The 24,527-nt window shown below is 39.5% G+C and overlaps 1 protein-coding gene across 1 annotated transcript in view; it reads right to left on the bottom strand.

Annotated features, from left to right (window-relative positions):
- Positions 1-3,384: 3,384 nt before the first annotated feature.
- PLGRKT (plasminogen receptor with a C-terminal lysine) overlaps positions 3,385-24,527 on the bottom strand; it is a 34,272-nt gene continuing 13,129 nt past the window's right edge. The window contains exons 2-4 of the mRNA XM_074931664.1: positions 12,992-13,122; positions 11,910-12,019; positions 3,385-6,148 (exon numbers count right to left, since the gene is read on the bottom strand). Coding sequence (XP_074787765.1) covers positions 6,027-6,148; positions 11,910-12,019; positions 12,992-13,122 — 363 coding nt within the window. The 3' untranslated portion in view covers positions 3,385-6,026. The remainder of the gene's footprint in view (positions 6,149-11,909; positions 12,020-12,991; positions 13,123-24,527) is intronic.

Genomic DNA, 24,527 nt, shown 5'->3' with positions numbered 1-24,527 from the left:
TTCAGGGCAGTGAGGAAGGTGCTTCCTGAGTTGGAGAGTGACTGACCTGGTGACTCACTTAGCTTCTAAACTAATACAATTTATTTTATATCCTACTTTGATGCCCATGCCTGATATTGGATCCAGTCTTTAAAAGCAGCAAAATGTTGGATATGTCTTTCTCAGAGTTTTTACCAGGGAATTTCAAGAGAGGTCCCCAAATAGCAGGCTGATTTGTCCATCTAGCTGGGAGGCTCCTGACTCTCCACATGCTTTAGCTTCAAATTTAACTGGACCATAAGTTACTGTGGCACCACATCTAACTCTCCTTAAGCAAAGGCAGGCATTATGATGGCCACCTTTATGTTTTTTTGTAAGAACCTCATTTTTGCAACTGTGTGAAGCACATAACCTCTGACTACAGCTGCTAGATGCAAGCGCTCAAGAGACTGGAAGACAAATAGTTCAAAGTATTTTTTCTGACCTCACCTGCTTCTTCATTGTACTAATTATGAAAGAATACTTTCTGTGCTTTCCATAATGCCTGTTGGTAGGTGACAGAGTATGAGCTGATAAAGAGGCCCTGGAAGGACTGTCTTTTCAAGACATTTGTAATTCCTCAGCAGAGCCCACACTGCAGCACTATCACTCTTCTCATTGAAAAACATGGGCTACAAATGCGCTTATGCTAGGATTAAAGACTGCAACAATGGGCAGCGAGTTAATGAGGACCATATCTGCATGAGCCGACAGTAGTTTGACATTGCTTAATGTTACTATGCTTAATGCAGTTTCACTAGTGTCGTGGTTGGAACCCAGAGGGTAACCAAGCACCATGCAGCCATTCACTCACCCTTCCCCTCCAGCGCTGGGAAGGAGAAGAATGAATCAAAAGGCTCAGGAATGGAGGTGACGACAGAGAGGGGTCACTCACCCATTATGGTCACAGGAAAAAGACAGGCTCATTAGGGGAGAAAAAAGAGGAATCACTTTAATTCAAACCACTACCAACAGACAGAATGGGACAGGGAGAAGCGTTACCCTACCTTAAATACACCTCCCCCCACCCCTCCCTTCTTCCCCGCTCAGTTTTGTTCCCGAGATCTCTACCTCCTCCTCCCCCAGCAGCGCAGGGGCAGGGGATGGGGGTTGCAAGTCAGTTCGACGCTTCTTCCTGCAAGGGGAGAGCGGGGGAAGCACTCGTCTGCATTCTTCCCCCTGCTCCACATGGCGTCCCTCTCACGGGAGACAGTCCTCCACAGACTTTCTCCACCGTGAGTCCTCCCCACGGGATGCATTCATCTCGAGATGCTCTGGCGTGGGTCACCTCCACGTGTTGCATCCTCCCAGTGCTGAAATACAACAGCGGGGGCTGCTTCTTCCCACAGAGTCCCGGGGTCCTCCACAGGCCACAGGCGAATCTGCTCCACTGTAGACCCCCACGGGTGGCAGGGAGAGCAGCTCTGCCATCTCACCACAGGACACAGGGGGGTCTCTGCTCTGTGCACCTCCTCCCCTTCTCCTCCTTCCTTCCATTGACCTTGGTGTTCCCATGGGTGTCCTTCTTGTAAAACCTCCTCACAAGTCCCCCAACCCCCTCCCAGGTTACCCTTCTTAGTTGCAAAGGTGCAGCCACCATCGCTAATTGGCTTTGCCTTATTAGCCAGAGTTGGGTCCAACTTGGAGCTGGGGGAGCTCCAAGAAGCTTCTCACAGCAGGACACTGCTGTAGCCCCCTCCTCTGCTACCAAAACCCTGCCGCACAAACACAGCACAACGAGTGTTGCTCATTATTTTCCCTCCAGCAGTATTTTAGCAACATTGCCTTTGCATCTAAGACTTTTGACTACATCTACTGTGATCTGAATAGCAGGCTATAAAGAAACTTACTCTGCTTGTCATATAACTTTAAGACATAGAGGATTTTATACAGAAAAGCCTAACCAGCAATATCTCAGTAATTTGCCATGAATTTAAATCAACTCAGAGGCTAGGTTTGTTGATCTGTTCATCATAGCTAGAAAAACTACTTCTATTCAAAACAATTACATAGAGAAGAAAATAAATAGATCCAACTAATCTGAAGTAACTACCCACGTTCTTAATGTTTGTATTATAAAGAACAGACAACAGCAGAGCAAAGAAATGAAGGTCCATTCATGATCTGTAGGATCTTGCAAGGTAGGTACATCTAGTGTACTGTCTCAATGCAAGTATTTTGTCTTTTTTAGTTTCCTAAAATAAGGTAAAGATGATTGTGCCATTTCTCTCCCTTGCACTAAATTTTGAATCTGCTGGCCAATAGCAATCAAAGTTTATGGAGAATAGAGGATGTTTCATGAAAACAGGTGGCTAAATGAAAAAGATAAATTTTAACAGTATCTTGATAGACTTGAATACCTTGAATAAAAGGCTTATTCACACATTAAATGTCAGACAATCTACACTGAAGATCAGACTAGCACAAAAAAGCACTGACTTCCTTTCAAACTCATGCAATTCACTAATGCAAGAGCTACTTAGTATTTGAAAGCTGTCCAAATGTGTGTTTAAAATATTTCTTAAGTTTGCTTAGTACCAGACAGGATTCTGCAAGAAACGTGAAATACCACAGCACGCATGTGATTGGTGACTAAGTACCAGTGTTATCCAGCTATCTTCATCAGATGATCCCTGGTTTCAGAAAGCAGTTCACCTTTAAGAAAGCTAATACTTTAAAAAGGAAGAAATCCAAGCATTTTTATATAATGAATTCCAAGATCGATTAAGCAATTATATAATAACGCAGAAACAATCTCATTTGTATATGTCCACATAACTGCTTTTCCGTTCTACTTTTAAAAGCAGTGATATGCAGTCATAAAATAACATTTAGGAAGGGGCTGTAAGATCAACTTCCCTTATCATAAGGAAGGGTTCAGAAAAGTTAAATCATTCGTCCAAGGAATGAAGGAACGAGCCCATACTGGACCTCCCCAAAGTGACTTTGCTTGTTTCTCAACAATACTCGTGTATCCTGTCAAAACTGGATTAACAAGAGAAGTGTGGAGCGGCAGCTGTGACTTACAAATAGCATGCACTTTCTTGGACTTTAAATGAGACATACTCATATTGAGACCACAAAGAGTTTAATTTTGACATCCTAATTATCACTGACTTCTCACTTTCCTGGAAGAATCCTGCTCCATGTGACACTGATTCAGGATACGTGCCTATCAGACATTACAACCAGAAAAACCAACAGGATTAATGTGGCAAGGAGTGCCCTCAGGTCAGAACAAGCTTGCCCTGCAGTTATTCTCCTTCTCTTCCGCAGTGATTCACGAAAACAAAGACAGTTGCTGTGATATATTGAAGTAAGTCTTACATCTGAAGCCAGTCAAGCACCAATGACAGAAGAGAGCAGGATGTTTTACGTGTTTTATTTATTTATTTCCATGAGTACAACTGGCATGATGATTATGGGCAATTGTGCTGTAAACATCTATTTCTCTGAAGTAGACCCTGTCAAAGGTAAACTCTTCTGCTTCCTTCCATTGTTCTCTGAAGGGAATTGTACAGCTCAACCACTCTGTGGCTGGATACCTATGTGACAGTTATGACTGGGCTTGGCACACGTAAGCATTTTGATTAATACACTGGCAGTAGAATAAATACTCTGTAACAAAGAATAAGCATCTTCAAAACAAAAGCATATATTTATTAAAAAAAAAAAAAGCAAAGCTAACAGTAAAAAATAAAGGCAGTAAAGGTGATTAACCCTTAACTTCTTGACGATCTTTGGCACATACTATGTAGCCCATTTAAATCCATTCCTGAGCTTGGCATTGGGCTGTCCTGCTTAGAGCCTGTTGCTTTTCCTTTATAGATCTGGTAACTTTCACTGGTACTCACTGTGTAACACTGAAATAAATTTGCCCCATTTCCTTCACTTTTTAGTGTGGAGTCTTGCAATGGATGAACACTATTGATCTACGTTTAACATTTGGGAGGAAAAAAAAGTAAAATTTAGCTAGGATGGAGTAATAGGTAGCTATCCTATTATCTCCTAAAACTGTTATGTGCCTCATTATTTTGCTTAGCCTGCTTGCTTCCTTTAACACCACCTTTTGATCCAACACCATAGCCAGCAATCTATTGCAAACATACAGATATTAATTCCTAATCCACAGTGGATAGGATTAGAGTATTTCCTAATTTTCTATGATTTGTAAATAAAACTGCTATTAAAACTGCTCTCTTGTAAAAATGTCTTTCATAGGATCAAAAACTGGGTTAAAAGGCCCAGGTGGAGACATACAAATACCAAAACAAGCGGCTTTAATTGTTTTTCCTTCTTGGAAGAAGAGTATCAATATATGACAGATTAAAACATAAAAGACTGTTGTAACTTCTTCAAAATTAAAGAAAGGTGGACTTCAGAACTTGGACAAAAGGTAGTAGATGATCTGTTGTTGACAGCAAAAGAAATAAGCAGCAATACGTATGTCCCAAGAGCAGGGCATAATATGAGCAAGTGGCAAGGGATTATGTTATAGGACAGGCAGAAAACATGAGGTGGTCTTGGACTGCATTTTGTGAGCTCATAACACATGGGTAGCATGGAGTTGAGACATGCCTTCCAAGACAATTAAAATCACTGCCTTAAACCCTAATCAGCCAAAGTGTAGACCCTGACATTATAACCCAGCAAGCTATTATAACCCATTTTATCAGTCTGCACATGAAATGTACCACATTTGAAATGTTACATATTGTATGCCTTGTTAATATGCAGATGAGAGAACCAATTACAGAAGTGATTTGAAGGCAGAAGTCAATGTACTTTCATAAATCAATCTTACACAGCTATGGAGACTGTTATTAATTTCTTCTGCATTGAGAAGTTTTTGTTTTATGATATATTCACCTGTCTTACTGTAACTATATTATAATTTTAGTCAAGTAGTCTTCAAAAATAGATTCAGGGCATTAACTCCAGCTGGAATTTAATTTTTAACTCAACAAATTTTCAGTACAGACTTAGGCTTAATTCATTACTGGATGCTTTTTGAGCATTTGATATTCATTCCACAAGTAGAATAATGCTAGAAGATTTTCCATCCAAAACACAGAATAATCTGTGCTTAAACAAGATTTCCAATACAGAAAGATGCATTTTTTGCCAAGTGTAACATCACAACAATAAAATATACTAAAATTATATTCTCAGTACATACCATGCGAGAGGGAAGGCATGCAAAAAAATCCCTCAGTTTTTCAGTACTTGCAAGGCCCCTTGGATCTACTCATTACAAAAACATACATTAATAATTTTGCTTGCTGTTAGCCTAAGTTAATATTCATCTTAGTGGTGAAACTCCGATTTCATGTAAACAAATTATACTGAGTTTCAGAATGTCAAACAAGCATGAAAAAGATTCAGCAAATAACCACATAATTTGTTTTCTCTTTTTGAGAAATCATCTCTGCTCATACTTTAATACAGTTTCTCCTAAGAGTAAAACACACAGTTAGCAAGTGACGTGTTTACTTCTGAACCTAATTCTGATAAAAGCTGTTTATTCCAGAATTTGAAGCAGATGGTGAGTTTACTGACTAAAGAACAGCAAATAAAAGTGTCTTATTTTTCAAAGTTGACTGTCTATTCCTGACTTCAAATTGAGCTCTGCATCTTTAAATATACTTGAAAATTGTGACCATATTTATACAAATTTATAACTACCAATTAACTTATTTTTGTTAATTATAGTGAATTTGGTCAGTACAGAACATTTTTACTACAGGTGAAAGTTATTTTCAAACTCTAAATAGACAATGGAAGTTCAATATTTCATTCTAAACAAGAGGAATATGCTACAGCAACAACTGGTATCTTTCAAGAGCTACATACAATATGAAAATAATTGCTTTATAAAGTACAGATTTTGATTAATTATACTTTGATTTTATAAAAGCTCATAATTTCCTCAACATTTTAATGGTTCATTTATGTCTAAAACTAGTATTACAATCACATTTCAGATATCAAGCTTTTATACCAACTTTCTATTTTTCTATGAAGAATTTGCTCTTAGATTTTCTGATTTTCTCCAGGTCTTCATAAGTGAGTGGTCCTTTGGGCAATTCTAGCAAATTGCTCTGTGTGTCCAATATGTTCTCTGCTTCACCTTAAAAAAATAAAGAAACGAAGAAATGAAATAAATTTCCTCATCCTTACTGTGAGAAAGCAAAGGAAGTAAAAAAAGAAAAAAAGAAAGAAAAAGAAAAATAAATTGATTTAGCTATTCTTGTTTTGGCCAGAACAACAAAATACCAGGTCATAGCTATGTATTTTAGAAACGAGCTGATGCCACTGTAGCATTAAAGTTGTCTTTAAGGAATTTTGGACGGGTGGGATAACTGCACACAGAGGTGTTTGATCTGAACTGAGTATCTGCCTCGGGCTGCAATTGTTTGAAAGAACTTCAATCAAAACAATCAATTGTGCAGTTGTTGCTGTTTCTGTTAGCCCCTTTCTCCTAAAAACTACACTGAGTTAGAGTAAAGCTTAATTTAGAGATTTATTTATTATACACATGTTTTGGAATGGAAGCATGAGATACAGCAAGGACTTAGCATCACCATGTACTTTGTACCAGCCCCATACTGTATTTGACCAGTTAGGAGCCTGAGAAGAGGGTGGATCAGACATACACATAAAAGCATACATAATCTTTAACAAGCAAATTCCCCATACACAGTATCCTAGATGCGCTATATTTGGGCACATTTTTTTTTCTTGTTTCAGGCTTAGGCTAGAAGATGTCAGGCTATAGGCACAGGACTTGAAGAAGCATTGGTCAAAGCATACTGCTCACAAAAAGATTTGATAAGACAGTCACCTAAAAAAGCAGCCTTAACAGTCTATCAGGGAGAAGTTGCAGGGTGCAGAATGCTCTGGGTAAGGCTGGAATGAAAACATCTAGGACAGAGAATCCAAAAAACAAAGATACAGATTGAACATCATACATAAGTTGTGGTGGTCTGACTGTGAGATAAGAAAGATGAATATTAGGCAAAGAATGTGTTTGTTTTGGCTGATGCCATTTGGTACAATGCCAACAATCTTGTTTACCTATGCCTTAACTCGTAGCTTGAGGATCATTATGACAGTGATTTGAAGCTGTATTTATGTGCAATAAACCTCACTGAATATGGTAATGCAGTCAAGATCGTGGTAATTCTTTAAAACATTCTGAACCAAAATCTCTAAAACTGCAGTTTTGGTAGTATTGCAGTGCTTGGGATCTCCACACATCAGTGATATCCAACAGGACAACACTGATTACTGTTCCCTGTAACTGGTAATAAGACAATGTCCATCAGTTGCATATAGCATGTGGTTATGAAATAGCAAGAGATCTTAGGGAACAAAGAGATGTTACAGTCAAATCTCTATGCATGTCACTCAGATGCACTAGAACAGATTGCCCAGACACATGCTTCTTACATGGATTAGATACAAGGAGTGAGCTACCTAAATCTTGGAAAAGGTAGCCAGAGTTTCATTGCTTAGTGGAGAAGTTCTGTGCAGTTGGAGGCTGGCTATGTAATTCCTCCCCTCCTCTAATCATTTGTCTGAAAAACATCAACAGTATGTACCTGGACTGAGAGAAGCAGAATGGCAAGACCAAGAACAGAGATAGCGGGTCCATGAAAGATTGTTAGTGTCCTTAGCCGTTCAGAGAAGACAGTGCACCTGAGCATTGTTCTGTAACCCTGCCATCCCCAAGAGATTCAGTTCTGATACATGGCCCTGGCACAGGTATTCCCCCTTGTGCTGGTTTAGGCTCTGCCGGGACCAGAGACCATGTTGCCGTTGTCCCTCCCCCACCCTCGGACACAAGCAGGGCACAAACCCCGGGTTAAAATAAGAAGAAATTTAATACAACAGTGTGATAAACAATCTGAACAACAACAGTAGCAATGATAACAACAATAAACAGCAATAACAGTGAACAAGACAAAAGATATACAGAGAAATACCGCAATGGACACAGCCGGCCCCCGCCTGCTTTTCCGACCAAAGCCACCAAAGAAAAAAGTTCCCGCGCTGCCGTGCCCAGACCTGACGCCAGTATGGTATGAATAACCTGGCTGGAGATCCCTTCCCCCTCTCTGCTGGGGAAACTTAACCCTATCCCAGCAGAACCAGGTCACCCTCTATGTCCTCAGTTTTCACTTTTAAGTAGCCCAAACTACAAAGCAGGGAAAAAAAAAACCCCTGACTTCAATGTGGGAGAATAAGCAAGTCATGAGAAGATATTTGGACAAGTAGGCTAGAGAAAGAAGAAAAGATTAACTGTAAGCAAGATTAGAGCAAAATGCCTGGCAAAAGAGAAATACAGAAACCCTCCAGGGGTATAAACTGATTCCAAAGAATGAAGGACAGCAGGGCTATTTGATCAAGGTGGTTCAGGTACAAGGAAGATTGTACAGTACAGAAAAAACTGCAGTTTAGCTTAGGAGAGGGATTGTCTGTGAGGCTGAAAATAGGCATACCCTGAAGGAAAGAGACCAGTTAAGGAGGGAACAATAAAGGGAATGGAGTATACATTCATTATTACACCACTCAGATGAAGCATAGAATGCACCAACAGAATACATGGGCAAACAGAGAAGTAGTTGAGAAAATAGTATGTGAGTGGACACACAGATCAGCTGAGTAGTAAGGGCAAGCATTGTGCCTGCAGGTCAATTGCACCATAAAACCTTCTCTTCAACTGCTTCACTTTAGTCTTAAACAAAAATGAACTCCTGAACCTGATTTACACAAATTTACGAACCTTCTTCTAATTTCCAACCAAGATTCATTCAGTCTAGTCCACTTCCTTTTATGCTAGTGCTGATATTAGTAATTAGTTTAATTTCCTTCTCTTATTTTCTTTTATCCTATCCCGTAAGTAGAATCTGGAGACCCAAATCTCTCACAGAATCACAGAATCATCTAGGTTGGAAAGGACCTGGAAGATCACCTAGTCCAACCATTAACCTAACATTGACAGTTCTCAACTACACCATGTCCTTAAGCACCAAGTCGACCCGACTCTGAAACACCTCCAGGGATGGGGACTCCACCACCGCCCTGGGCAGCCCATTCCAACGCCCAACAACCCCTTCTGGAAAGAAATGCTTCCTAATATCCAGTCTAAACCTTCCCTGGTGCAACTTGAGGTCATACTCTCTTGTCCGATAGCTTGTTACTTGGTTCAAGAGACTCATCCCCAGCTCTCTGCACCCTCCTCTCAGGGAGCTGTAGAGGGCGATGAGGTCTCCCCTCAGCCTCCTCCAGACTAAACACCCCCAGTTCCCTCAGCCGCTCCTCGTACGACCTGTGCTCCAGACCCTGCACCAGCTCCGTTGCCCTTCTCTGGACACGCTCGAGTCATTCAATGTCCTTTTTGGAGTGAGGGGCCCAAAACTGAACACAGGAATCGAGGGGCGGCCTCCCCAGTGCCAGTACAGGGGTCAGATCCCTTCCCTGTCCCTGCTGGCCACGCTATTGCTGACACAAGCCAGGATGCCATTGGCCTTCTTGGCCCCCTGGGCACACTGCTGGCTCCTGTTCCGGCGGCTGTCAATCAACCCCCCCAGGTCCCTCTCATGTCTTTTTACAAGGCTAAACAAACTAATGACTTTATTTTCTCTTGCAAGGCAGGTCAGCATTCTGTAATAATTTTAACTCTTCAGTAATTCTAGATTCCTTATACAGAAGAGATCCAGATTATGTGTAAAATTCCAAGGAAGGTATTACTGTTTTCCTGCATCAATAGCTTCCTATCTGTACTCTCTGTTTTACTAAGGTTGTGCAATATCCATCCTGGGAGATGCTCAAAAGCCATCTGGACATTTTCCTAGGCAACTGACTCTAGGTGATCCTACTTGAGCAGGGGGGTTAGATCAGACAACCTCCAGAGGTCCTTTCCAGCCTCAACCATACTGTGATACTAGGAAACCTCACTTGATATTTGTATACGTCGTTTGACTCTCATTATTTAATCTGGATTATACTCATTCTGTGACCACTTAATACATTCAGGTTTTCTCCTTTTTCTATCATTTCCAGCTGGTGAGCTCTGATGGTAGAAATACCTACTAGCCTCTAGCTTCTTGCTGGCCTTCTTATCAAATTGAATCCTATTTTATTATCTGTTCTTCAAGTCATCAATTCTTCTTGTAGTACAGTTTCTTTCTTTCCTGTTGATGACACCAGACAAGTTTTTATCCAAAGAACTATTAGTATAATCTACTCAAAATTTAAAATAAAAACCAAAACCCGATCCAGACCAAATCTTGAGAAATATTGCTAATAATCTGCTAAAACCTATCTTTCCTCTTTAAGCATAAACTTGTGGCATCGTATCTTTACTCCAATGATTACCTGTCTACTAATTTCCACGTCCTCCGTGGAAACTGAATCTTCATGTGATACCACACTTTCATGTGTTTATAGTAGATCTACCATATTTCTTTTGGAAAAGAGAAATACTTTTCCTGGAAAAGACAGAGTTAGTTTGGCATATTTAATTTTATTGTCTATTTGGCTCCAGAGCTGCTTTTCTCCAAAACCTCTTCCAAAGCCTTGTATACTGCTGAAGTTGCCCTAGTGAATCTGAAGTTATGAAGATAACTTCTCCTATTTGGAAAGCAATAGGATACCACATTGCCCCTCTTCAACCTATACAGGACCACATGGTCCTCAGAAAACACATTACATACTCTTGCTATGAGGTTTGTTTTATGATCTACTCGCACTTTAAAAATTCTGGAATGAAAATGACCTCCTTAAAAAAAAATAAAATTAACAAATCCTAGATTCCAAGTGTTCCTTTTACGTTGTATGTAGTAATCTCCTTTTCAACACTCTGATTTCCAAGAGCCACCCAGTTTTTCTCCCTGTGCTTAGCTGCCTCTTCATATTGAAATCCAAAGAAATGTATTTAGTGGGGTTTAGGAGACGTTCACAGATATACATTGCTGGATCACCTAGATATATTTGCCCCTGTACGCAGCAGGAAATACCTCACAGTTTGTATATTTTTGCAATTTTTAAATAAGTACACAGAGTTATTTTCATTATTTTCAATTAAGTACGCAGAGTTAGGAAACCTAGCTCTGAGATCCAGAGGCTAAGATCAGGAGCTGAAACAAATTTTGATTTTGTTTCTCTATGCTTGTGTCAGTAGCAGACAGCAAAATCAAGCTAGTTAATTAAGATGATCTGTGAAGATGACAGGCCATGGACAAATGCTGTCCTCATTTACAGTGGACACTCTTAGCCTGTTCCTTCACTAGTAATCAGAGCTAACATAAATACACCTCTGTAGTCCTCAACACTCATCACTTAATCAGATCTGCCACTGGCAACTATGAGGCAAGACCCCACCTTCTGGGACTCTCTTTTTTCCATCTTAGCATGGCACTGTGGCAAGATGATCAGCTGATAATTGTGATAGGTCATGAAGGTGTAAGGGCATGATTCCTCTCTGTGTCCCTTTATCTGCCGTTATCATCCCCTACACTTTGCCAAAATGGCAGTATTGGAGTGGAATATGGAAGGGAATCACTAGATCTGTCATTTCTCCCAAATATGCAATGCTTTCTTCAGCTGTTTTTATAGCCTTTAAATTCACATTTTTTGAAACAAGAGACTAGAAATTAACAAACAGTCTTAACTGGAGGGAAAGGCTGTAAAAGTAGAATGAGTACCTTGACTGAGAAAGTATCTGCTTGTAAGAGAAGAAAAGAAATGAAAGAGTAAGATCTTTGACAAAAAAAGGGAGAAAATCTATCACAAGTTTTCTCCCAGACATTCTAAAAAGATAATAGGTTATCTGAAATATTAAGCTTGGTTCTATGTGTGAATTGGACAGAGTTATGTACACATACCTTTTATCCTTTGTAACAGTGTCCCATAGCCCATATCATATTGATAGGCAAATATAAAGCTTAAGGGAACTATTGGCAGTAAAACTCCTGGATTCTTCTTTTTTATTGCTCTGTTTGGAAAAAAAAAAAAAAAAAGAAGAAGATGGAAAAAATATTATTTAGGACATTCAGCACATCAGCACTGTTAGATTAGGTTGACCTTGACTGTCTTGGTCTTGTGTGTCCTTCTACAATCTCTAATCAAAGAAGAACAAGTCCTAATTTCCTCAAAAACTTTCATCTTCTGCTTGCTTTCTTACTCAAATATCAACCCAAGGGTATTAAAAAAATGCTTCAAGTTAGTTTTGAATATATCTAACAAAAATGGCATTATCTAACTCATGTAGCATGCATGCGCACATGCATATATTCATCTACCCACATGCAACATGTAGCAATCAAGATATTCGGTTCCAAATGCATCTGAGTCTACAGAGAACACATAATGCATAAAGTGCATTTAATCTGTACTATGTACACACAATCACAAATATATCCTACATTCCCTCTAAACATGATATAGCACAAGAAAAAAACTGTTACCAAACAAAAGTCGTATAAGGCAAATTCTTCCCCATGAAATACAGCTTTATTAGCCACGTTTTTTTTCCCCTTGGGTGAGTTTCTTGATTCAAATTTTAGGTAAACAGATTTCAGAATATGTTCATTGACATATTAAAAATACCAGATGATGAAGGATTTCTTGCTCATTAACAGTTCATTAAATCACAATACAGAAAATAGCATGGCATTTAAATAATCCCCCATGTTCCACAACTTTTATTTTACACTGAACTTCTGGTACCTCAGCTATATTATTTTATTGTCAGTTGACATGTCTCTGCTTTCATATGTCTGCAGTACAGACATAACTAAACCACATCTGGTACAGACAGGAATCAGAGTCACTCTGTCATTTGATCAACCTCTGAGCAGTTACTGGATAAAAATAACTACCTCTTATAATGCAGAAGGAAGCTCTAACAATATAGAAATATAAATGTAACATAATTATATTTTTTGTTAGGAAATAAACTTCATACCCAGCTGTTAAACCTACAGCAGCAAGTCCAAAAAATGCCCCAAAGTATTTGAGAAATTCTCGTGTCCAAGCAATCTGCATGGCTGTTTGTCTCTCTCTCATCTGGTTCTGCATGAGTAGTTGCCTTTCCAGCTAAAGAAGGGAGAGAGGTTTAACAAAATTAAGTCACCCATTTATTTTAAAGACTGAGTCAATCTCTCATTGTTACATAAATGGAAAACATTGAGGTTTCTTTTTTGTTCTTTTATTTCAGTCATTGATAGTTTTTGATTGAGAATGGTCTTCTTCAGTAATAACTCAGAATAGTTTATACCAAGAAATCATTAGGTCAATTAGCAAATGCTTTAATGCAGTATCTTCCTAATGCTGCTTCTCAAGGTCAAGAAAACCAAAATACCAGTGTTAGGTTTTAAAAGCTCTCCAAGTCTCAGCAGCACTTTCTGGGGTCTCTGACCTTTGCATTTCCATGGTGATCCAAAGGGTACCATCTAGCTGCTTTCCAATTTATTATGCTTGATTTTAATTTAGCAAATATATAGTATCTTTAGAGTCAGTCTTGACACTGCTTTGCCCTTTGAGGATTTGTCTGTGATGCATCATAAAGCTAATAACTTTTGAAACACCATAGTTTACAAATACAGAAAAAATACTGTGAAGATATCAGATCTTTTAAAGATACTGGGATACATATCAAAAGTCCATGAGAAATTACTTCTGTAACTAAAATTAAAAACAGTAATGCAAAAAGTACAATCTAGACTGTATATTCACATGTCAAAGCAGAACTTTCTATAGTGTGTAAGAATAAAAAAGCAGAGTATTAGATTTTTTTCCTTTTAAATTACGTGCCCCATTTAAACATACTGGTACATTTCCATTAAATAAAGGTAAATTTAGTATTTCTTAAAAATTCCTCTCTACTGTACAGAACCAAAAAGTCTTTCCTCATAAGAGTGATGCAAAAAGTAAGAACTGTCCCCAAAATAAGCAGTCTGAAACCAGAGTACAGATGTTAATTAACAGAATAAGAAGACTGCTTCTTCCCATTAATATTTGTAATTTTTCAGAGTACCTGAGTTGGTATGTCTAGCCTAACTAAGTTGCATAACGAGTCCTACAAGGTACAGAAAACAGAATACCAGCTGCCTAAAAAAGTATATTCTAGAACAGAAAGAACAAAGACCTAATTCAGAAAGTTCCCTTCTCATGCATCTATAAAAGTAATTAAATCTGTTCTTTTCTCTTGCTTTCTAATTCAAGAATAATTTAAAGGATTTGTAATTACTTAAAGTTTCCACCCATTTATTTATCTCCATTACTATTGATTTAGCCTGAACAGAACAATTTATGTTAAATTGTTACTAATTATTTCTTCAGACTATGTTGATCTTGCTATCTTATTTACAAGCTCATTCAGTACCTGGATAGGTAGAATTAATTTTTTAGACTGCATAATAAAAAAAAGGGACAGATCTAATTACATATAATTGTACACAGTAGGAAAAACAACATTCACTGTAGTCTCACAATGCTGTTTCATCTGTTTCTTTCCCCAAGACTTATATTGCAATTGTCCTCAGAAAAAAATATCAACAGGCTCTACCTTCCTGATATCCATAATTTTCAGAAGTAGTAATTATATAATGGCTGACAAACCACTTAATAAAATATCAGAATAATTAGATTTTATTTTGTCACCTATGAGACACCTGGAAATTCTAAAGTAAACTAGCACACTGCCCGTTAATTAGCCCCATTGTGGTCTCCAATATCCTAAGCCTGGTAAATTGCTGAGGGTTGACGTGACAAGATAAAATAATGACATGTAATATCAATTTAATGACCTCTATTTTCCCCTTCTATTTGATTATATGTGTAGTTTGCATACGTGTGAAAAGTATTAAGGGATCCTTTGTTTGCCTGTCAGCACAGATAAGGAGCCTGCGCTTCCAAGATACACAGCATTACCCTAAATGAGCTTCAATTTGAAGTACATGGGGAAGAAGTGGGACAAGGATATGCTGATGAAATATAGGTCTTACTAAAAGGAAAATTAATGGAAAAGAAGAAAAACAGACAGTTTAATATGCACAAAGCATAGAAAGAACAAAGCATGGAATAAAAAGAAAGCTGTAAATTTTAATCTGCAAGAGTAAACTAAAGGATCCTAATATGATTTCTTTAAAAACAAACAAACACCAAGAAAAACCCTCACACAAGTTATACTTTGATAGCTCTTTAAAACCCAAGTACTGAAAGAGAAAGATATTCCTGAGTCACAGACACTAAGGTCAAACACCTTTCTGCAGGAGCCTGTCATATCTAATTTCAGAAGCCCAAGGATACTTTTACGTATATCTACAAGTAATTTATATAAATAAGTATAAATTAAAACAACTTGTTTTCTATGTTATAAACAGCAGCCAGATAACACAATCAAACATTTTTTCATATTAGTTTCTAACCTGAAGGATCTTTTTTTTTTTTTTTTTTCCACTTAAAAAAAATCCTCAACTTTTTACATGGTACCCCATCCAAAAATAAGGCGGTGGTGGGGGGGGGTGGTGGGTGGTGTGTGGAGTGTGTGTGTGGGGGGAGGGGAATGTGCAGAAAAATGTTCCTAGTTCCTTTCCTTTGAGCAAACTTCTTCAATCTGGATGTAAAATCTTACCTAGATTAAACACAACACTGTATTTAAATTAATTTATTAAAATAAATGTGTTGGAAGGAAGCTTTAGACAAATCCTAAGAGATGTGTACATAGGAAAATGTGGTGTAGTCAAGAAGAAAAGCTTTCAGAGGAATCTTGATGCACAGAAGGCAGTAAAAAGTAGATCTAGTGACATTTAGCTAAATTAATAATTTAATTCTTGCTATTGCATGAACAGTTTACTATAAAAGATCTATTTTGTCCATAAACTTACAGTGTAGCACCAAGAAAGCAGTGAGATGTTTTTAGAGATGATGATTAAACTACAGTATTGCTGCAGAGTTTGTTTTTAAATCGATTTTTATTTAGTCATAAGTTATATGGAGAAAATCTAATAACAACGTACAAACATAATAAAATGTGCTCCAAACCCACTCTAAACCTATGCAATCTTATGCTAAATCCAGGAATACCTCTCGTAAATGCCAGAAACGCTCTCTGTTTCCAAGATCAGTTTTGTGGCTCGGCATAGTTTCATCTTGCCAAAACAAAAGACTGTAGTTGTAGGACTGCAACAGGAATCTGCATAACAAAGAGGTTTAGTCAACGTGTGCCAGGGCAATTGCACACTGACTTCACTGCATTTCAAGCTATCCTTAAGGAAAGGAAAAACTGAGCCACAATTACGGCCAAAATTGTCCCAGAACATACTGTTTCATCGCCCAACTTAAACTTACAGGAAGGAGTCTAGAAAAAACAGTTTAAAGTACGCCTGAGCTCTCTCCAGAGAGCAGTGTAGCCGCTGCACTGCCGAATGATGTGGGTCAATGCTGCCGTCACGTTCCCTGCGTGGGCTCCAGCAACGCGTGTTCAGCACAGCAGGGAACACCCCTCTGGCAGACTCTGACAGAGCAGACATAAGGCAGCACACCTACCCACCCTGTGTCATCAAAGACTGCTTTAGCATGTCCACATCCGACATCTGAGCAGCTAAATAGGTTTATGAGCAATGTTGGACACTAAAAGAGTCTATGCATTTAAACGAATTTTGGATGCTCTGAGTGGCAAAATTAAGCACCTACACGGGCACTCAACTCCTGTGTACCTCAATCTTTCAAAATTTCAAAAAACTGAGGGGTAATATCCTTGTGCTTACCCATTTAACATGCCAATCTGAATTTAATATCTTGAGCTCCAACAGTTTTGAATGACCAGGATACCCTCATACACTGACTTTACACCTGCAAACAACCACTGGTAGATTGTAAGGCAAAACTATTACATTAAGATTACATTAACCTTAAGCAAGTCAGGATTTGAAAGCAGATCTATATATGGAAAGACTCAGGAGTCCACCACAAATGATGATTCCAAATCAGATGAGAGATAGAAAATCAAATCATGTTTGACTGCAGTTCAAATCAATATCCCATTTTCAGCTGTTTATTTCTTAGTAATTGTGTCTTATTGTCCTCCACATGTGTCCTATTGAAAATACCAGCCTCACTGGGATAGTGAAAGGGTGGAGAAGACGTCTGACCTATTAACATGCAGATTTTACAACTAAGGCCAAGTCCTCTTCCCTTAGGGACATACTTTGCAATGACATTTAAGATAACTTCTTTTCCCATTAAGGTAGATCAGAAGCAAGAATTAAGAACAGTAGGTATTCACTTCACTGCAAACTGTAACTTCACCAGTAGAACTTCACAGATAATAAGATGAAAAAATGTGTATCATTCAAACTTAACTGAGGTGTGCTGTAGTTTATTTATAATAATCTCACTGACGGGAGAAGTTGATTATTGAGGAAACAAGCCACAGGTACACATCATACACATCAGCTGAACAACAATTCACCATCCAAGTGTCACGTCTTTGGGAATAAATTCTATTTTGGTTTAAATACAAAAGCCTCCCATCTATATAGCCACAGAAACTTCAGTAGGGACTATTTATGTGCCTATGCTTGCATAAAAACTATAGGTAAAGAGTATCAGGTGGGGATTTGCCATGGGAGGAAGCAAGATGTTGCAGTTTCCCAGCCAGGTTGCTGTGCATGGCACAAGAGAGCTGAAGCCATGATGTGGATGCATGGGTACACATCCAACGGATATTACCGTTAAGAAAGCACATCCTACAATGAGGACATGTTTTAGAGACAAATATACAAGCAAAGTTAAAAGCATAATTTAAAAAAACCCAAAACTTATTTTAATTTCTACAAGTTTAATTACATAATGAGCAGATTTCCTTAAATGACAGTAGCAACTTCTTTACTAGTAATAAATATCAGCCCATCTGAAGTGCATGCATAGCAATGCACCATAAAAATGCACACAGCATGGGTAACAAACAGAAGGAGCTTGAAGCCATGATAAAACAGGAAAATTACAATGTAGTGGCTATTACAGGAACATGGTAGGATGTCTCCCCTGACTGGAGTGCACCAATTGATGGCTACAAGCTCCTTAGGAGGGATAGACAAGGAAGGAGAGGTGGTGGGTGGCGCTGTATGTCAGGGACTGTTATGATTGCTTTGAGTACAAGTGTAGTGAAGACAGAGTGGAGTGTCTTTGTGTTAGAATCAGGGGGAAGGCCAAGAGGGCAGATGTTGTAGTAGGAGTCTACTACAGGCCACCTACCCAGGACAGAGAGGTGGATGAAATATTCTATTGGCACTTAGAAGAAATCTCACAATCACTTGACCTTATTCTTGTGGGAGACTTTAACTTCCAGATATCTGCTGGGAATACAACACAGCAGAGCAGGACCAGTCCCAGAGATTCCTGGAACGTGTGGGAGATAACTTCCTGACACAGCTGGTGAGTGAACCGGCCAAAGAAGGTGCCCTGCTGGATCTCCTCTTTGTGAACAGAGAAGGATTGGTGGGTGATGTGGTGGTTGGAGGTCGACTAAGGCACAGCGATCATGAAATTAATAGAGTTCTCTATTCTTGGAGAGGCCAGGAGAGGGGGCAGCAGAACTGCCCCCATGGACTTCCGAAGGGCTGACTTTGACTTGTTTAGGCACCTGCTTGACAGAATCCCTTAGGAGATGGTCCTGAAGGGTACAGGGGCCCAGGAAGCCTGGGTGCTCTTTAAGAAGAAGGTCTTAATGGCTCAGGAGCTGGCTGTCCCCAAGTGCTGTAAGAGAAGCCAGCATCAGAGAAGGCCACTGTGGATGAACAGGGAGGTTTGGCTGAAACTCAAGGAGAAAGGGAGAGTTTAGGGCTTTTGGAACAAGGGGATAGGCACTCACAATGGTTACAAAGATGCTGTGAAAATCAGGAGGTCTAAAGCCCAGCTAGAAATTAATCTGTCTTCAGCAATCAAGGGCAAAAAGAAAGGTTTCTATAAGTACATCAACAGCAAAAGAAAGACCAGGGAGAGCCTCCATCCCCTGCTAGACACAGGAGGAAACACGGCAGCAAGTGATGAGGAAAAGGTGGAGATGCTTAATGCCTTCTTTGCCTCAGTCTTTAATAACAAGACTAGTGGTACTGAGGGAATCCAGCCTCCTCAGCCAGAAGACAGAGAGTGGAAGAACAACCCCCTCATTCCAGGAGGAGACAGTCAGTGACCTGCTGCATCATGTAGACACACACCAGTCTATGGGAACGGATGGGATACACCCGAGGGTGCTGAAGGAGCTGGCTGGGGTGCTCGCCAAGCCCCTTTTCATCATTTACCAGCAGTCCTGGCTGACTGGGGAGGTCCCAACACATTGGAAACTGGGCAGTGTGACGCCCATATATAAGAAGGGTGAGAAGGATGATCCAGGAAATTACAGGCCTGTCAGCTTGACTTTGGTGCCCGGGAAGCTGATGGAGCAGCTCATCCTGAGTACCATCACACAACACATGCGGGACAACCAGATGCTCAGGCCCAGTCAGCATGGGTTTGTGAAAGGCAGGTCCTGCTTGACAAACCTGATCTCCTTCTACGACAGGGCGACCTGCTTATTGGGTGAGGAAAGGCTGTGGATGTTGTCTACCTTGACTTCAGTAAGGCCTTTGACACCGTTTCCCACAGCATTCTCCTGGTGAAACTGGCTGCTCGAGGCTTGGATGGGCACACACTTTGCTGGGTAAAAAACTGTCTGGATGGCCGGGCCCAAAGAGTTGTGGTGAACGGAGTCAAATCCAGTTGATGGCCGGTCACGAGTGGTGTCCCCCAGGGCTTGGTGTTGGGGCCACTCCTGTTTAACACCTTTATTGGTGATCTAGACGAGGGGATCGAGTGCACCCTCAGTCAGTTTGCAGGTGACCCCAAGTTGGGTGGGAGTGTTGATCTGCTTGAGGGTAGGGAGGCTCTGCAGAGAGACCTGGACAGGCTGGAGCCATGGGCTGAGGCCAACTGGGGGAGTGTCAATAAGGGCAAATGCCGGGGGCTGCCCTTGGGCCACAACAACCCCCAGCAGCGCTACAGGCTTGGGGAGGAGTGGCTGGAGAGCTGCCAGTCAGAGAGGGACCTGGGGGGGTTGATTGACAGCCGCCGGAACAGGAGCCAGCAGTGTGCCCAGGGGGCCAAGAAGGCCAATGGCATCCTGGCTTGTGTCAGCACTAGCGTGGCCAGCAGGGACAGGGAAGGGATCTGACCCCTGTACTGGGCACTGGTGAGGCCGCACCTCGATGACTGTGTTCAGTTTTGGGCCCCTCACTCCAAAAAGGACATTGAATGACTCGAGCGTGTCCAGAGAAGGGCAACGAAGCTGGTGCAGGGTCTGGAGCACAGGTCGTACGAGGAGCGGCTGAGGGAACTGGGGGTGTTTAGTCTGGAGAAGAGGAGGCTGAGGGGAGACCTCATCGCCCTCTACAGCTCCCTGAGAGGAGGGTGCAGAGAGCTGGGGATGAGTCTATTGAACCAAGTAACAAGCGATAGGACAAGAGGGAATGGTCTCAAGTTGCACCAGGGAAGGTTTAGGCTGGATATTAGGAAGCATTTATTTCCAGAAGGGGTTGTTGGGTGTTGGAATGGGCTGCCCAGGGAGGTGGTGGAGTCCCCATCCCTGGAGGTGTTTCAGAGTCGGGCTGACATAGCGCTGAGGGATCTGGTGTGGTTGGGAACTGTCAGTGTTAGGTTAATGGTTGGACTGGATGATCTTCAAGGTCTCTTCCAACCTACATGATTCTGTGTTTCTGTGATATTGATCACACAATTTTAAAATTTAAGTTAGTATTTAAAAATAAAATGAGTAGTAGTAGCAAGTATCATTTTATATTTTATAACACTCTCGGGAGGACCCAATTAGAAACAACTTTCCCATTTTTCTTTAAATACAGCTAGTAGTTTCTCAACACTGTGTGAGAAACTGTAAGGGCTGATTAGCATTTGAAGTCTGCTGCATACCAACTGTTAGAGTAAAAGGAAATCAATCTGACAAAATGAAACATGACAGATGAAGAGAAGTGAGGCAGAGAAGGAAAAGGTCAGTTACTGTGAAACTGATAATGCTAATAAACTAGTCAGTGGCAACCATCCTTATCATTTCTATTGATTATCCTTCAGACTGTCACAATGATGTCAAACCACAGAAAAGAGCATTTATACCATCTTTTCATTGATTGAAATTCAGTGGGAGAAAATTATCATCTGAAATAATTTAATCAACTTTGACAACTTGCAAAAAAAATAAACAGTCCTCTCTGGATTACAAGCCACATCAGCACTAGTAGATAGATTGGAAATCTCAGGTTGTTTTCTCTCTTTCTTTCTGTCTTTCTGTTTCATGTTCAGATGCTACTTTGGTTCTGTGTTAAGGTGATGCACAAAGTAAAACAAATGGGATGCAAGGTGGCATGCTCAAAAGAAATGCAGAGTGGAGCCAGTGCAAAATGCTCTTTCTTCACTGTCCATAAAATTTCTTTGATGTATTTCATGCAGGTCAGGATATATCTGGAGAGAAGGACATAGTAACCACCCCTGGATAAAACCTCTATTTGCAACCTGATATATTTAATGGCTCTCCTGGCAGATATGCTGTTTCCCTCAATCCCTCTAAAATAGTGGGCAGGACAAACACTTGGCTTGAGAGTAGTTGTGGCAGTAAACCTATTTAGGGAACTATTTCATGTCACCATCATTAAGACATATTTATGCTCACAGTCTGGTAAACAGATATTTAGACAGAAATGTAATCTACCTTAGAAGGATTTATCAGCCAGATAAATATACGCCATGTCTGCTTAAACTCACTATCTAAATCTAAGAAAAGAGGAACACGAAACTCTTGAAATATTCTTATGTTAAAAGAAGCTCCAGTTTTGTCACAGGCTAATATCTTGCACATATTTTATAGGCCATGGCTACTGTGTCTATAATAGAAGGTTATTTTCACTTGCAGTTTTTCAACTATCAGAGACTCTGAAAGTGTTCTTTAAAGAACAAGCAACTTCTAACTTCTGAGTACTTAGAGGCACAATGAAAATAAGGCTTAATTTTTCAAAAATATGACAGTCACACATACAAAAATCTGCAAATCACTTACAAAACACACATAAAAGTTGGTCTGCGGGTAGTATAGCCAAGTAACTGCACAAACTCCTTGCCATATCAATGCAACTGGCTTTTCATAAGCAGACAGAAGATTAAAGGATTATGTGACTTGACCTAGGTGTCATCCTTCCTAATCAATGGGCAAAACCAGAAGCTGCTGCAAAAATAAATGGAAAATAGCATAGTGATACCTATGTTTACAACTCCACTGTAAGTCAGAGTGCAATACAGAGATGATAATTTGTAATAATTGTGCAGTGCCTTCTTGGTTCTGTGACCAGCACACACACAGAAGTGTCAGGAAATGGGCCTCTAGATCAAACAGAATAAATCAGATTTAAATGTTTTATCCTGCTGCTTCAAAGCTTGTTTGAAAATATTTTTCACATCAAGTACACAGAACAATTAAAATCATTAGCACTGCAAGAAACTACACTCCTTATAAATAAAATTACATTTTTAAAGCTTCCAAATGCAAAGATACGTAACAACATATTTACCAGTTAAGAGCTATCAGAAAAAGAAAGGAGTCTCACAATATTAGCCACATGCCAGAACATAAACCACACATTAAAAAATCCATTATTTCTGTTGTGTCAATAAATTACTGGAATTACATGCCATTTAGAAAGAAAATAATATCAAAACCACTTAAATTCATTTGACATTTTAAGCTGTGCAAAGGAGGGACTCAATCCAATGGACTGTGGTACAAAAGTATGATTTCTTGGCAGTAACCTCACATTTCCATGCTTCAGCTGGGTGGCCTTTAAGCAACAAACAAGCAGTGGAGTAAAGAAGGTTGTCCTCCACCTGCATTTAATTATTTAATCTGCAGACTAAGCAAAGTTTTAAGGTATCATTATTAGTGTTTAGAATTCTCAGTAGTTCTATACAAGATCTATAAAGACAAACCAAAGTCACTGGATGGCCAGTTATGCAAAAAACAGGTATCCATGCTGTGGGAAGAGTAAAATAGATCAAGCACTGTAAGACAGAGTTATCATTACAATATCAAGTCATTTTTAAATCTGATTAATAAATGAATAAGTAAGAACTACTCCATTTGTTGTTTCTATCACCCTGTAATGCCTCTAGGTATGCTCCTTGCATGCTTCATAAACCTGTTTTTTTTTTTTAAAAAAAAAAGAAATAAAGACTCAGAGCATTGAATCAAAAAAGAAAACTGGAAAAAATGGCAGTGAAGTGATACCATGGTATGAAAGGGTGTTATAATACCAACAAAATCCACAAATATTATGCTTCTTCCTATCCATTTCAGATGCTGACTTGTAAGTGTCAGAATTTTCCTGTTTCAGATTACTGTGTCTCTCTTTAAACCATTTTTGTTACAGAATTAAAATAGATATAAAAGCTCTTTACCTATACATTATACATCCTGGGTTTTTACGAGTTTTGCACAATACAGGGTTCCTCCCCTGCCCCCTTTTTATTCTTTTTAAACTTAGCACTCAAAGAATAGTATTTCATGGAAAAACAAGTAAATGGCCAGATTTTACTTCAGTGGACTTAACAGCAGAAGACTAAAATGGTAGGTTTGCTCTACTAAGAAGGAACGAACTATGGAAAATTCATAGAGTTAAAGGAGGCAGCTTCAGAAGGCATTTTTTCTTTGAAGTCTGTTAAGTCTTCCCAACAAGCTAAGCCTACACATGTAGGGGTTATGTACACCTCCAAGCAAAACAGAAGTTTTACCTAAGCAAGCTGTACTCACAATGATATGTACTAGTCACAGATACTCCCCAGCAAAAAGACTGGTAAAACTGATTCCACTGAACAGATTTAATTAACATTTATCTCATTACTGCTGGAGCAATCAGTCTGTTTTGCATCTTTTTCTGGTAGTGCCTGCATGTTAGAAATAGCTATTAAAATCTGTTCTTTGTAAACCACAGCATTTATTTCCTTACAGGGATCAGGCAGAGTATACAATCTCCCAGCTAATACCAACCAAACGGGCTTTTTTCCTGTGAGATGGATTGTTCTAATCTTCCTCAGTACAGATATCATTCATCTTGTTCTGTTCCATTTGATACACACAAACTAATAAGGATATAGAGAGCATTTATTTCCTGAATTAAGCCCAGATCACCTAAGGGGCAAAACAATTTTTCTAATGCTTCAAGACAAATGCATTAGAAATGCCATAAGCACTACTAGTATCTTGTCAATAGAAAACAAATCTAGCTATTTCCCACCCCAAAGGGAAAAGAATGGTAGCAGTCAGTAAAGGGAAAGCTTGCTTATATTTTACTTCACATGGAAGAAAAGGAACAATTGTTTTCATTGTAATAGAACTTAAAAAAAACCCTTTTGACTAACTCTTAGTGAAAACTTTAGAGAGGAAAAGGTTAGGGACTTACAAAAGC

Source organism: Athene noctua, chromosome Z, assembly GCF_965140245.1.
Source record: "Athene noctua chromosome Z, bAthNoc1.hap1.1, whole genome shotgun sequence".
Lineage (NCBI taxonomy): Eukaryota > Metazoa > Chordata > Aves > Strigiformes > Strigidae > Athene > Athene noctua.
Note: the sequence above shows the minus strand (reverse complement) of the source record. Positions and strands in the feature narration are given on the sequence as shown.